Source organism: Pyxicephalus adspersus, chromosome Z (assembly GCF_032062135.1).
Source record: "Pyxicephalus adspersus chromosome Z, UCB_Pads_2.0, whole genome shotgun sequence".
NCBI lineage: Eukaryota > Metazoa > Chordata > Amphibia > Anura > Pyxicephalidae > Pyxicephalus > Pyxicephalus adspersus.
Window position 1 is genome coordinate 78748409 of NC_092871.1, and position 14361 is coordinate 78762769.

The following is a 14361-nucleotide window of genomic DNA, read 5'->3' on the forward strand; positions in this document are numbered from 1 at the left end:
ATCTTAGAATGGGGGACAGAATTTGTTGCCAGGGTCAGCTTTTTGTAGGACCACATGCCTTTAAGGACCACATGCCTTGGACAATAAATGTGCAAATAAGAAAAACATAAGTTAGGATATATATATAATTATATTTATATATATATATACAAATTTTTTTTTCTTCTTTTTACATTGTAATATCAATAAAAAAATGAGGTCTTATTTTGCTGCCCTGCTCTTAAAATATAAGGTCCTATTTACGAATAGAGAACAGGATATTCACCAGGAGATGGCATTACTTGACCAAAAATAATTCCATTTTCTGGCAAATGGCCTGTTGGCCTCTTCACCCCATTTATAAAATTGCTGATCTGATAAAATTATCACTACTTTTAAAGTCCTAATAAAATCTGCTTTTGGTGGCGATCAACACAGACCACAATAGAGGCTAGTGGTGTTTGCCTAATTGGAATTTTTTCTCAAGTGGCCACAATGTAAGCATACTGTCACCGATCCATATTTAGAAAATAGTCATTTTTTACATCGTTCTAATGGATAGAGCTTTTGATAACCAATTCAGGGCAAATTTGGTATAGTAATCAATGACTGGTCAAAAACATGATTGTCATTTTCAAAAAATGTTGCAAAAAATTACTGAGCTTAGAAGTTATAATTTCTTATCTGATTTTGGCTTCTTTATAAATAGGTCTTTAGCCTATGATTGGCAAAGCAGTTCGCCCTCTACCCAAGTCCTCCGGTAAGCATCTGTTTGTCAGCAAATGTATACGGAGGCACACATGATTGGCCCCCAGTGCTGCTCCATCCTCTTCTAGTCACATTCAGGTACTATTATTACATTTTATTATTGTTTAATAAATAATCATTTGCAATGCTGAATTTAACTTTGCTTGGAGTTTGGTTTTAAGCAAAATGGTAGATACCTTTTCATGGTTAAGTATAAAGTAATTTTTTGCATTCAGTTAGCAGCTTCAAGATTTATTCCTCAACATGTACATGTATTGGCTAAAATACTCAGCTGTGAGCCCTAAAGGGTACCAACATTTTCTGAATTTTCTGTCTGGTGCACATCTAAGAAGTATCCTGTGAGCCCAGATTTCAAATTTAAACATGCCTTGTAATTTTGGCCGTTTACCACTATAGGCCAGAATTTGAGCTTAGATAAAATTATTTCGAACAAGGAAATTATACATTTGTCTGAATTTGATTAGGTTGTCTAACATAAACTAGTCATTGATTTATGATATATTGAATAATTCCAAATCCTGAAAATTGTGATATTATCATTGAGATATTTTTTTTTATCCAGCATATGGTAGAGTAGGTTTGCTTAAAAGTACCTGACAGATAGACATGCCAACACCATTAAAGCCCTCAGATGCCATTAGAAAATGAAAAATCTCCTTATGCTCCAGCCCCACAGGAAGATGGCTCTGTGTCCTCACATAAAGTGTGTAACAAACTCTTGCAGTTGGAGAATTTGTTACACACTTTGCATGAGGACACAGCACCATCTACTGCTGTCCAACAATGATGCACATAAGTTCATTTAGGAGCAAGTGATACATCTTAACCAACTCAAAAGTACAAAATACTTTAGCCTATGAAAAAGGGGTGAAATAGATATACAAACTGATCCTATGTAATTTTATTCTTTTTCCAGTTTAAAAAAATGACACAATGGATGTATTTATTCACAATAATTTTGCTAGATATCTATTGACCACTGCTTTGAATTTTATCAGTGACAGCTACATTTTGTGCACAAGGTTTATACTTAGTTACCTTTATTCTCAGGGAAAAATAGGTACCTTTTAAAAAAAGTAGGCTTTTATTTGGCTTGAATATATATGGTATAACTGTTTAGGTCCAGGGTTCAGTAGATGTAATCTCACTGTGTGTCCTGCGGATAATTTTTTCCATGAAGCGAGAGGGACTCTAAGAATAATATAATTGTCACTTGAACAAGAACAGTAAGGAGAAAGTGCAGGAAATGTACCCTTTAACAAAGTTACCACTTTGCGAATAATTATGGCTTAGTGGGAATTAACTTGGATTGTAACATTTTTTTATCACTCACCTAGCCAGTGTTCTCCTGTAAGCTTTCCAAATCCATCCCTGTATTGTTCCCATCCACGAAAGAAATTAACAGAGCCATCTTCTCTTCTCTGAAATACCTAATAAAAAAAAACATGTTAAATGGTTTTTAGGTGTTCCTATCAATATGCCTTTTTTGGCTGTAGGTGCGTTTTCTATGTTTGCTCAGCCCTGGTCTAATTCCCACCCCAACCTGTATTAATTGCTTTAGAATACCAGGGATTATTAGATCTAGACCTTCTACAAGCAAACTGCCTTAGCAGGACCAGGAATGAATTAATCTTGCTTGCTTCTTAAAATGTTCTGCAAAACATGTGCAAATTCCACAAAGCACCAAACTCAAAAAATGTCTATAGGAGAGAAATCTTGTAGGTAAATTCTGAACATTTAGAGCTAATAGGAAAGCTGCATTAGGCATAGATTGAATGTACCAATAAAAAAAAATATCTAAAAAAAACATATTGTGCAGTGTAGTGAGGATTATTGAGATTTGAAAATATACTATTTTTTTTTTATTAGTAATTAATAAAGTTTGTGGACAGTTATAAAGTTGCAATTCCCTTAAACTCCAGCCAGACTCTTATCCATGCAGTCTGGATGCCCAGAAAAGGGAAGGCAATCAAGTGGGCACTCCTCTCCATCTATAAGAAGTCTTTTAATAAGGTGGTGAATATCTGCACCTCCTATTGGATTTAATACAGGGAGTAGGGAGGTGTCCATTAATCCCCCTTTTAACCATTCCCAAAAAGAGTTTTATGTAAGTCAAGACAGTACACACAAAAGTTCATCTTTGGAATAAAAACACAAACCCATACTTACCTAGAAAGTCTAGAAATATCCCTGGAAGTATCTTCAGGTTAGCATTGTCATCCAATGGTGTAATTCCACATCAATTAATGATGCCTGATTCCATGCCAATGATTACACACTGCGTTTATGACAATAAGTGTTGTACAGGTCCCTCGGTATCCTATACACATTTTTTTCTACACCCAGCTAAAACTGTAATTGCTTCATTTATAAACTGCTTTGTGGGTTCAGTAAAAAAAAATTCTTGCAAAATCCTACTAAATTGTTGTGAACCTGCAGAATCTACTTCAAACACAAGATAATCCTGAACCCAGCATTCGTTCCTAAGTATGAGACTCTTTGTCAGTACTGTAGCTCTAGATTGGTAAGAGTGGAGGCGTGCCACTTCCCACCCTCAGGGAATGTAGAAAGATATGCAGAGAGCCTGTGCTGTTAAATGACTGCAAAAACAAAAATATCTATATTAGGGTAAAGCAATGTTTTTATAGGCAAAGTGCAAAAGCACAGTCAAGCTTTTATCATCATAAAAGTAAGACAGCACACACAGCAATCTCTCTTCCTCAAACAGCAGCTAATGTATCCTTATTCAGATTCCAACTGCAGTCACACTGCAAACTATTTATCTTAATGTGTACAGGTTCCAATGAAATTCCAATTACTCGGCAGTTAAGGAGAAGCTAGCTTCAGATTGAAATTGATAAGTTCAATACAACAAGACTCGTGTACAGTAATGAGGCTTCCTTTTTTTTCTAGGTGCACTGAATATTCCCTGCTTGGCAAATGGTCCAACACAAATCATTGCTTACCTATAGCCATCAGCCCATTGTTGAGCCACGTAGCAGGCAATGCTCTCACTGACTGATGGTTGTCAGGAACACATCTTCTAGTAACCACCATTACCCAATGATAATGCTGGTCATTGTGTACCCTAAAAAAACTAACTTAAACTGAAGATTGTCTTTATTTTGTTGTACAAATAGTGAACTGAATGTTGGGGATAATTTTGCCCTCGACTGGAATCCAAAGATCAACATTATTCTTGTAACCATTTTAATTTTATATGAATTTTAATTGAAAAAAGGGTCTTTTTTATTAATAATAATAATAATAATAATAATAATAATATTAATAATAATAAAAAGAATATTTGCCAAAATCACAAAATAAAGTCACTTACTTATCTACTTCTATACTAGAGTTAGTTAGATTAAAGGTCCTTCACCTTTCTAGGGTTCCTAACAAAGTGTTCAACATGCATTTAGGGGTACATTTTAATGAAGAGAACACATATTCTTATCAGGCGTATAATAACAAGGGGTCCAGAATTCAGGGAGTGGTGGGAATTCTCATATAACCAGAGGCCTTGAAGCTATTTTTAGGATGGATTGTGAAAAGGGCTCAACGTTATGGCTGAAATAACAGAAGCCCAGAATGGGGGTACCCAAATAAGAGTCTGTTGTGCTTAAATTCTTGTGGGATACAGAATGAGGTCACTACCCCAACCTCTCCTTGTTTTTATGAATACACTAAAATAGACATAGACTCTGCATCTGTCCACCCTTAAATGTTGGAGCCACTTGTTTTTAGAATATCTCCAAAATATGGTGCAACTTGTTATTTTATTACTCCCTTTCCAGAAAAATGTGTAGATCTCCTGAGTATCTGAGTATTGTGGAATGTTTGGGCCTCTTGTTTCCACTTTCCAGGATTTGTAGTTTCACTGGCTGGATGTAAGAAGCAGTTTCCCCAGTTTTGTCGGTGCTTACAGAGGGAAAGAAGGCAGTAGCGGTGCTTTTGTTGAATGTAAGAATTGTTTGTGGGACAATTAATAGGAAGTTTACTGATCAGTAAACCTTAATCCTTCTAGCCAGTTATGATCTACCTGTTTATCTGCCATGTGGTATGGTGCATGGACAGTTCAACTGCTGCCCAGATTTCTTCGCAATTCTTTTGTCCATAAAAAAATAAAAATTAGTTTGGAAACCTTGCTGCCTGTTTCAATGCCAACTGCCTTGACCATCAACAAAAACAATCTGTGTCAGTGAAAAGCTGAATTGTGAAAATACAAGTGATACCTGCCTGGCAGACATTTTGGATTCTTGGATGCAAGGCTGGCCATGTTGGTGCCCTAAGCAAGGCAGTTCTAGCGGGAAGCCTCCCTTTTTTTCCCCCAGTAATAATGTTTAGGAATGCCAGTCAAGTACAACAAAAAAGTACCAGGGAGGCAATCAATGAGCAACAGGAAAGAGAAAAATATATCTGGAAATGGCTACATTTTAATGTTGAGATGCCCTACAGTGAGTCCATTCACTGGCTCTTGCAGTTGACCATCTCCTTGCAGCTTCCCTACTAAGTGCCTGCTGTAGTCATTCTGTGAGGAGTTGGCAGGTGCCATCACTTGTTGTGGCCTCTGGAAATACCTTTAGGGGAAGGGTGGATGTTGGGAGTTCTGCAACTGCAATAGTAAGGCTCCTTTCATGTATATGGTGAAAAACTGCAAAGCAAGCCACTTCAATGCACATAGAAAACTGCTGCAGTTTGCATTGGCAGTGCAGATATTTCTCCACTGAAGAAAGAGCAACCGCACTGCCAGAATTGACATGTCGCTTCTGAAAACCGTGCTGCACTTGGGAGTGTCATTGAGCAAGTTGTCAACCCCTGTGGTCAACCCCAAGTGAAATGGCTCTAATTAAGAACAATAGTATTGTTCTCTAAATCCTGTATCCGACTGGGCACCCTCCAGCTTATCAGTTCTCCAACTGGTTGCTTAGACACGTAAAACAATTCAGATTCCAAATGAGTATACAGCTGTTTTCCAGGAAGATGAAATATAAATATCCAGTAAATAAAAAATAAACTCTATATTTCAAGCTTATACACGGGGGTGTGCAGGCCTTGAAGCATTTGATAGACGGATCACAACACTACCCCTGTAGAAAAATAATAAGATCTCAGAGGGAGTGATGGACAATTTGCTAGGAATATTACATGGCATGGCCTGTGAGATACATTACAGAACAAGTCTTGTACACGGACGAGAAGGTTCTAAATCTGATCTTCATGGTAGACTAATCGGAGTTTTCCATGCTTCCCCCACTCCCAACTCAGTCACACCACTAGAACTATCTATAAAAGGTATAAAGGGATTAATGTATCAAAGATTTCCAGAAGCAAAACCAGCCCCACATTTATCAAGGAAAATAATCTCGCTGCATGTCAGTTGCAGTCGTTTGCTTGATTTATCAAATGCTGCTCTCTTTTCCATTTAGTACCTGGGGACAGTTGATAGAGAGCCACAGACGTGCAGGTGGGTATGGGGTTAAAAGGTTTATAGAGTTTAAACGTGTTTTACATTGATGTTCATGTCTCCAAAGATTGTGGCAGCTAGGAGGGGGATAGCACAAGGGAATATTCAATCATACAGGTGTCTGCAGGACCCAGGCTAGGAGAGGAAAGCCCTGATTATTCTAAGCTGACCTTGTATGGCTAATGTAGGGCACATCTGTGTCATGTTAAAGGGAGAGACATGGAAAAGGCCAGACTGTGGAAGGCAAGGAGACAAGCAAAATATCTAGAAAACAAGGGTGTGGTAGCAATTTTGTAGAATCAATAATATATTTTTGAAAAATAAATGAGCTATCTTGTGCAGGTCTTGACGTATGCAATTTTGTTAAAATATAAAAGGGTCAGCCCAACAAAACAATACAATTATTCCTTGGCATAGTAAAAGATCCCTTTGGCATAGATGAGGACTTTTGCCATAGACCAGCATACATTTTCACCAACAGATAGATGTGCACACCCAGCAAAGCAGTGCAGAGATCTTACCAACGGACAAATGTGAAGACTCGGGACCTCAGTGCAGAACTTCCACCAGCAGTGCAAACCCAGCAAATCAATGTGAACATATTACCAACAGACAGGTGAACAATACCAGCAAATTGGCACTGGGATCCCTAAATAAAGAGGTGTGCAGATGCAGGACCTCAGTACTGACATCTCAGCAAGACTGGGGTCTCACCAACAAACAGGTATGTTGACCACTAGTAAAGACCTTAGGAACGTAATGCACCAGCATTTACCAAAGATTGTAATGAACTTTTTGAGTGGATGGACGCTTTAACTTCTACTAAAACATCAGTCTAGTTTTTGTTTTCAGTTGGCACTTTTGAGGGAAATGCATGATGATTTACCTTTTTATATAATCCTTATTTAAATCTCTGAGACCTACATAAATTCAAATATTCACTGCTTTTTCCTTGAACAGTAATAAAAACAATTCAGTGAACATCTATTTTAAAGCCATTTGTGGTTTGTTTCTTGTTACTAGTTTAAAACTGAGGTAAGCGCAAACGGCTTAACTCACAGCAGAAATGTATAAATTTGTAGGTATGAATCTGTAAATTGGCTGAGTTCTCAATTTAAATATTTATTATCGGACAAGGCAGCCAGGATCTGGCCTTTCTTTTTGTACCACAGTTAAGGTAATACAGCTTGGTGAAGGACCCACCTTATGTCATGGCAGTGAAGAAGCAACCCAATAACTGGAAGTCAACGTTCAAAGAATAATATCCTCCCCAGAATAAAAATGTGCTTTGAGTATCTTTGCTTCCATTATGCTCTGAAGCATTTACAATGTCTGTAAATCTAGTTAACATCTCTTTTATACAACCCAGTTTGTGTTTGGAGGTTTATTGGTCCTTTAAGTCTTTGTAGTTTACATTTACAGGGCATTTAATGGTGTAGAAGTAGCTGATCAAACAAGATGAGAAAAGAATAGAAGAGTTTAGGGACAAGCAGAAGAAACATCTAGAGATGAAGGCACGAATGGTACGTGGGATGACCCCGGAGGTGGCATGCTATGGGGAACTGGATAAGGTGATGTTTGATGTGATCAGTCTAGGCAGGCAATTCATGGAAGAGGGTGGTGCTGGGTCATTCTTGTTTGTATTCTTATCATTAAATATGAATCCCCCCTACGGCAAAAAGAACCCAGTCTCTGTCCAATGTGCTGAAATATTAATACTCTTTACTTACACTCCTGAGTTGGCGAGATTCTCAAATGGACCATTGTTATAAGTAAGATAACCCCATATGTGCTGTTATTGTTACAATGAAAACATTAATCTCAATGACCTTTTTGGACATGAAAGGTCCTCTGTTTTTTGCCTGTCTTCGATAGATGTTTAATATATAATTAATATGAAATGTACCTTTGCAATTGTCTATATTTATACTTTTTGGGTTTTTTTTTGTTTATTTCTGCACTTTAATTTAACCGTATGAATGTATTCCGCCATGTTTTCAAACAAGCATACACACAATACTTAAAGCAAACCTTCCACTCAATAGCTGGGCCACCACTCCCTTCTTGAATCACCTTCTATTTTTAGGTAAAAACGTCAAATCATAATTATATTTATCCTATTCCTGGTATTATTTAGGTTGCTGTGCCTAGGTGAGAATGTTTTCACTGTACTTCTGGGTGCCGGAATGCAGGCAAAATTGCGTGAACAGATGTTCTTGCAGTAGAATGCTGTATGTTGCCACAAGATTTCGCCTGCTCTCAATTCCATGGGACTCTACCCCAAAGCATGATGAAAAAGAAAAGTTAGGTACATAGAAGTATATACTTCAACCATTACTATTTAAAGGTACATTATTTTACCCACAAATAGTGGGTAATTTGTGAAAGGGGAGAGGGCTTGGCTGGTGCAAGTAGACCTTTGATTTAGGTGAAAGGTCTGCTATAAAGTGAACCTATTACATCCACTATATTCTTCCTTGTTTGGATAATAGCATACCATTGAATTTTCAGAGATTCCTCCACAAAATTACAGGTCTATTACTGTTAGTGCATTCTATTGCAGAACAGTTAAATAAAACTGCAATGCTGAACATAAAACAAATCCTAAAGGCAAAAGAGGCGTCATGAGCCAACAACAAAGCATTAACTATGCCTGGGCTGTAATTACATAAAACAACGGCATAATACATAGACAAGTAAAAAGCATAAACCATGTCCAGACCATAATTATATAAACAAAATAAATAGTAAGCTTGGAAATATGACATAAAACATGACCATCCTATAATTACACAAACATAAAACATAATATCTAAATTGTACAAGGAAGAATAAAATAGTCTCACCTTATAATTGCATATATTGGAGTTATAAAATTCTAACTTGGGGTAATATAAAATATAACAATCTGGAACTGTATAATGAGTGAGGGCAAAGTTCAATTATTACCCCTTCCCCAGTGCAACAAAGCTTTTCTTTGTTCTCCAACCTTTGTCTAGCTATAAATGGGCAAACAAAAGAGAGATATATAGGGACTGCAATTACTGTCTTCCTCTGAAAATGCTAGATGGCTGGCTGTGTTTTAACATATTACAGTTACAATCCCAGAACAAGTATTAGGATGACAGACAAGAAACATTCTCATAGGAGAGTTCACTTATGTTGGCCTTTAATAATCTATCTATGATTTGGTCCCTTTAGGAGACAGATATACATGTAGGAAACAGAACTCTGGAGACCCCGTTCTTTTGCAGGTGCTGCCATCTTCTCCACATTCTGATCTTCTGTCATCTTGATTAGCCGAACCAGGATAGAGTAACTACCATTCAGGCATGTTGGAGTTCATTCAGTCCCCCCACCCACAAGGGAAGCCGGGTATGTGCAGGTCAGCAAATTTTTGCAGCTAGGTGGTGACAAGTAGGAATACTTATAGGCATACAAATTTTTAAGGTGGAACTTTAATTCAGGACAAGTTAAATCTTACAGGAAGAAGCTCATTCCAAAAGTATCTACTCTTAAGATCTCAGCTGCTCTGGATTCTTCCTGGAAGGTCATGAAGGTTCTCCTTGCCCTTGTGCCATGGGAGGAAAACAGAATTATTTTGGTACGTTGTTCTCCTATTATGTGTTGATTATGTGGACTAGTGATAAGTAGTGATTCTTTAAAATTAAACTTTCTCTAAAACTTTTTTTTTAGGGAAGTGAATAAAATTTCCCTAACAGACAGAAATATGCTGGAAGCAAAAACTTTTGTCTTGAGTCTGCAAGTGTCCAGGAGTCTAGGGAACTCTTTACCAAACTTAAAGTTGACAACAGAATACAGTTTAGGTGCTTTATACAGGGGTAAGTACAGGACTAGCAGACACTGTTTAAAACTTACCTTTACTTTTGCAGATCCATTGATCACTCCGTAGGTTTTTTGGATCAGGTCCAGCATTGTCCTCGTCAGGCGCCGACATCTTCTTTGCCCTTCTTCTGCCTACCCAATCTCTGTGCATGTGTAAGATCAGCATTTTCTTTTTCCCGATTGAAGAAAATGCTCCTTCCATGCATGGACGAAATTGGGCATGGGCAGAAGAAGCAACCAGAAGCCTCCTGGGATGCTTGATGTATGCCTACCAGGAGACTCTGCACTTCTATTCTGTCTGAAGACAAGCAGAGGGGATTTTTTTCTGAAAAAAATGGGTTTTAAACCCCCCCCTAAAAAAGTAGTTTCTACCTTATATAAAATGGTTGTCTACCATTTTATGTTAAGTAAAAATTTTAGTTAAAGTCCCCTTTATTTCAAAGTTTTTTTAGTGTTGTCCACATAAATGTTAATGTTGCCTGGTACATGAGAAAACTTTTGCACTCCTCATATATTCAGACTTTGGAGCTTTCACTGCCAAAGGAGGAGGTGACAGTAATCAGTTTCATCAAAATGAAATGTAAATTGAATGCCTTTCTTCCAGCAATAATTATTAGAATTCATCAGTGCAAGGATCGATCTAGGGAATTGTTCCAGATTGTCACTGGATGGCTCAGAAGGGACTGTGTCTTTCTTTCTGACAATGTTTGCTATGTTGATAACATTTAAAGGCATTTCCCTACTTTAATTTAAACCTCTGGGGGGAAAGAAATGAAATTGCTAACAGCAGGTAGATGACAGCATTGCTGCAGAAATTCTGCATTATTCAGCAAGCTCCTGCAACAAGTGCCTGTGCCACTTTCATAGCTTTTTCTAAGGCATCACTGCAAATCTTTGCAGCCAGTCTTCCTTCAATGATTGCTGGCAGTGCAGATACTAGGAACAGGAGCTACACTTGTTTGTTTATCTTAGTCTAGGCAGACTGTAACATTCATATTATAACCAGAACAAAAAGAATCTGTTGATGGAGGCCCAATGTCATCACCAATATTTACAGGGGCTCTATATTTAAACATACATAATTTAAAAAATCGTTCATTGAAAGCTCAATTTGAGACATGTTATAAACAATTGTTTCTAGTATATGATATATATTTTATTTGCTAACATTTGTGTTTTTTTTAAAGACATGACTCTGTCCCTGATAATCAACAGCCTGCTTTATAATAGGGAGGTGCAAAGCGTGCTAGTGCATGGGAACACTGGACCCTCTTTAGCAAACTGAGGTCCTTAAAGGGCCCCAAGTCAGTTCCGAGAGGGAGCACGAAATCATTCTACACAGGATCTCACTGTCGGCTATGCCCACCACTGGTACAGCTATATTAAATGTTGTACTTTGCCACAGGATCTGTTATTCTGTTTAACAAGTCTAGTAATCAAGACCTCGTTACCCAGAACCGTCTTATTTTGTGATTGGAAAATGAAAAAACAACAATGATGAGCAGGAAGGTTTCCTGGGTTCTCACTAACCCAGAATATTGCCCCTTCCTTGACCAGGGTACAGAAGATGAAATTACACTAATCCCTCAATTTACCCTTCTTTCTCTTCTAGGTACCTCTTCCTTTTAAATGAACACAAAGAAAATTATTTGGGATAAATTGGCTATAGCAGCCTTTTATTGACATAATCATAAATTATTAATGAATACCATTATTATCAAATATCAACATTATGCCTACAACTAGTTACCAGTTAGCATCAAGTTGGGGCTTTCTCTCCTCATTGCGCACGCGTGCTTTCACGTACACACCAGTCCAATTAGCTCAGGGAAAAGCTTAACTTCTTATTTAAGGACGGACTGTCAGACAGCACAGTTCTGCTTCTAAGCTGGCTGCTGACATTCCACTCATTGCCACTATTCACCAACACTATATGTAAGTACCAATACATAGAATCTCCCTGTATGTCCTATCTAAACATCTAAACAATTAAAATACTCCCCTATATCTTTCTAAAACTGCTAAACTATATCACTGCTAGTGAACTCTCAATAAACATCAACCAATTGTGAGTACTGATTACTACTTTAGTTTTCAACTTAAGTATAGACCCAACAACCAACAACCAAATAAAAGCAACCATATATATATATATATATATATATATATATGTATATATATATATATATAATTTTCTCCTTGCAGGTCTATCCATATATTCAATAACTCAAAACCTAAGATTTGGATTCCTGTGATCCCAACAAGTGTGTAAGTGTTACCCGTCAGTACCTATACCATTTGTATTTGATACTTGATAATTGATAATTTATAATTAATTTATGATCCTTTTTGAACCATATCTCCTCCAACATGATGATTATTACTCTGAGCATACATTCCAGAAATTTTCCATGTAAATCTCATATTAAACTACAAAAAGTAAGTCTCAAAATTAAATTTTCTTTGATTGTTTTTCCTAATTAATAATCTTTTTCTAATGATCACCCATGATGCTATAATTGATAGATAGGAATGCTTCCCAGCTCAGTACAACTCATAATCAACTACATTTGGAATAATACATCCTCTTTATCATCACATCACTACTACACAAGTACGTTTCTTCTTTCTACATGGTTGAAAATCACGTGTCTGCACTTATATCATATGAAATATCCTATTTATTTAAATCTTATCTTATTTATGCTTATGCTTTGATATCTGTACAGGGCAATCTTACTGATTATGTATTTTCTTTGCTAATATTGCCAATCTAGTTAAGTCTCAAAAATCCCCTGGAGAAACCAGTGTGCGAAACACATTGGGTAACGAAATGAGAATCATGTTAAAATATTGTATACCCAATTATTTTTGGACACCCAGCTAATTAACCATTTCTGTGTGTGTTTATTTGTATATACACTATACCTACATTTGTGTTAAACTGAAAAATCTGTGACTTTATAACATGAGTAAACTAAGATGATTATCAGTATCGTGCCACAAGAATGCCATATTTTTCCTCTTCCTTTCTTTTATATATCATATTGTGAGGCTTGGCATGAATTGATTAACTTGAATATCACATTTTTCCTATTTCCTCTCCTATTTCATTTGATCAAGTTGGGAATCAATGAAATACCCCAAACCCCAAGACTCTTTTTCCTGTGGATATTTTCGTTCCTAAGGCCCCCAGCCGCTACTAACTTGGGGGCAACTATACTCGTATCCACCCTCTTCACCACAGCCATGTGTCACCTGAGGCCCCACTTTACCTGGAAACTTCATACCTCTGATGGGTTCCACCCTCTGTTGGTCTACCTAACATTACCCACCTTTCATGGACCTGCAACTTCCATGACAATGATATTCCTCCTGGGCTTCTCTTCTCTAGCTGCACAGGAGGGAGGGCTTATGGGCAAGTTTTCTTTTGCTCCCCTGAGCACCAACTGACCTTCCTCCTCCCTTACCCCTTACTTAACCTCAATTAACCCCACCTTTCTTCCCAACTACACCTATAACCTCATACTATAATGCCATCCATTACCCGCTTTAACCCTTTCCTCACCATTCCCTTCCATTCTCATCCCTGTCATGAGGCCCTCCACTTATTTCTTTCCTATATTTGCTCCAGGCCTACTTTCCTAGTGGGAGTGCCTATGTTTAGAAGATTACAATGCGATGTCCTGTGTAATCCCTGATTTTATAACAGACTGGGCTTACACTAACCACCTCCAACCCCCTGGTTTATTAAAGTTTTTTAAAGGGTCTAGGTCCACACTAAATTATAAAGTCAGCAGACCAACAGCTAAGCCATACGCAGATGGGTAAATAAAGTATGATGGAAAATAGCGAATGTAATGGAACGTGATCACAATAAACACAGAAAAGTCACAGAAAACAGCGTTAAAGACCTCTATCAGGTAAACCTGTTGCTTTGATCTGCAAAAGAGGAATTCTAATCGTTGTTGGGTAAAAGGGTTCTACCATAATTATCAAGTATATAACATACTAGCTGTTTATAGGACAGACTTGTCCTGCAAAGATGGTCTGGGACCTGTAACTTCACTGCATCAGGAAAAGGTGACATTTTTTCCACCAGCTCCCTGGTGGCCTCCCAAGAGGACTGTGATCCTCTTTAGCTATCTGTCCTCTTTAGCCATTGGTGATGTAAGTCCTGTGTTTGTGCAGGAATTACTATGTCTCTGGTGGCTGCACTGTACAGCCACACAAATGGAGTGTGAGTGTCCAGAAATGGGTGGACAGACTCCAAAGTGAAAAAAGTAAGCCAATAAAATTGC

At 37.5% G+C, this 14361-nt stretch overlaps 1 protein-coding gene across 4 annotated transcripts in view; it reads right to left on the minus strand.

Annotated features, from left to right (window-relative positions):
- The window catches only part of FIBCD1 (fibrinogen C domain containing 1), a 141768-nt gene that overhangs the window by 20249 nt on the left and 107158 nt on the right, over nucleotides 1–14361 (minus strand). For all 4 annotated transcript variants that reach the window (XM_072430264.1, XM_072430268.1, XM_072430266.1 and 1 more), the window contains exon 6: nucleotides 2081–2177. In XM_072430264.1, coding sequence (XP_072286365.1) covers nucleotides 2081–2177 — 97 coding nt within the window. The remainder of the gene's footprint in view (nucleotides 1–2080; nucleotides 2178–14361) is intronic.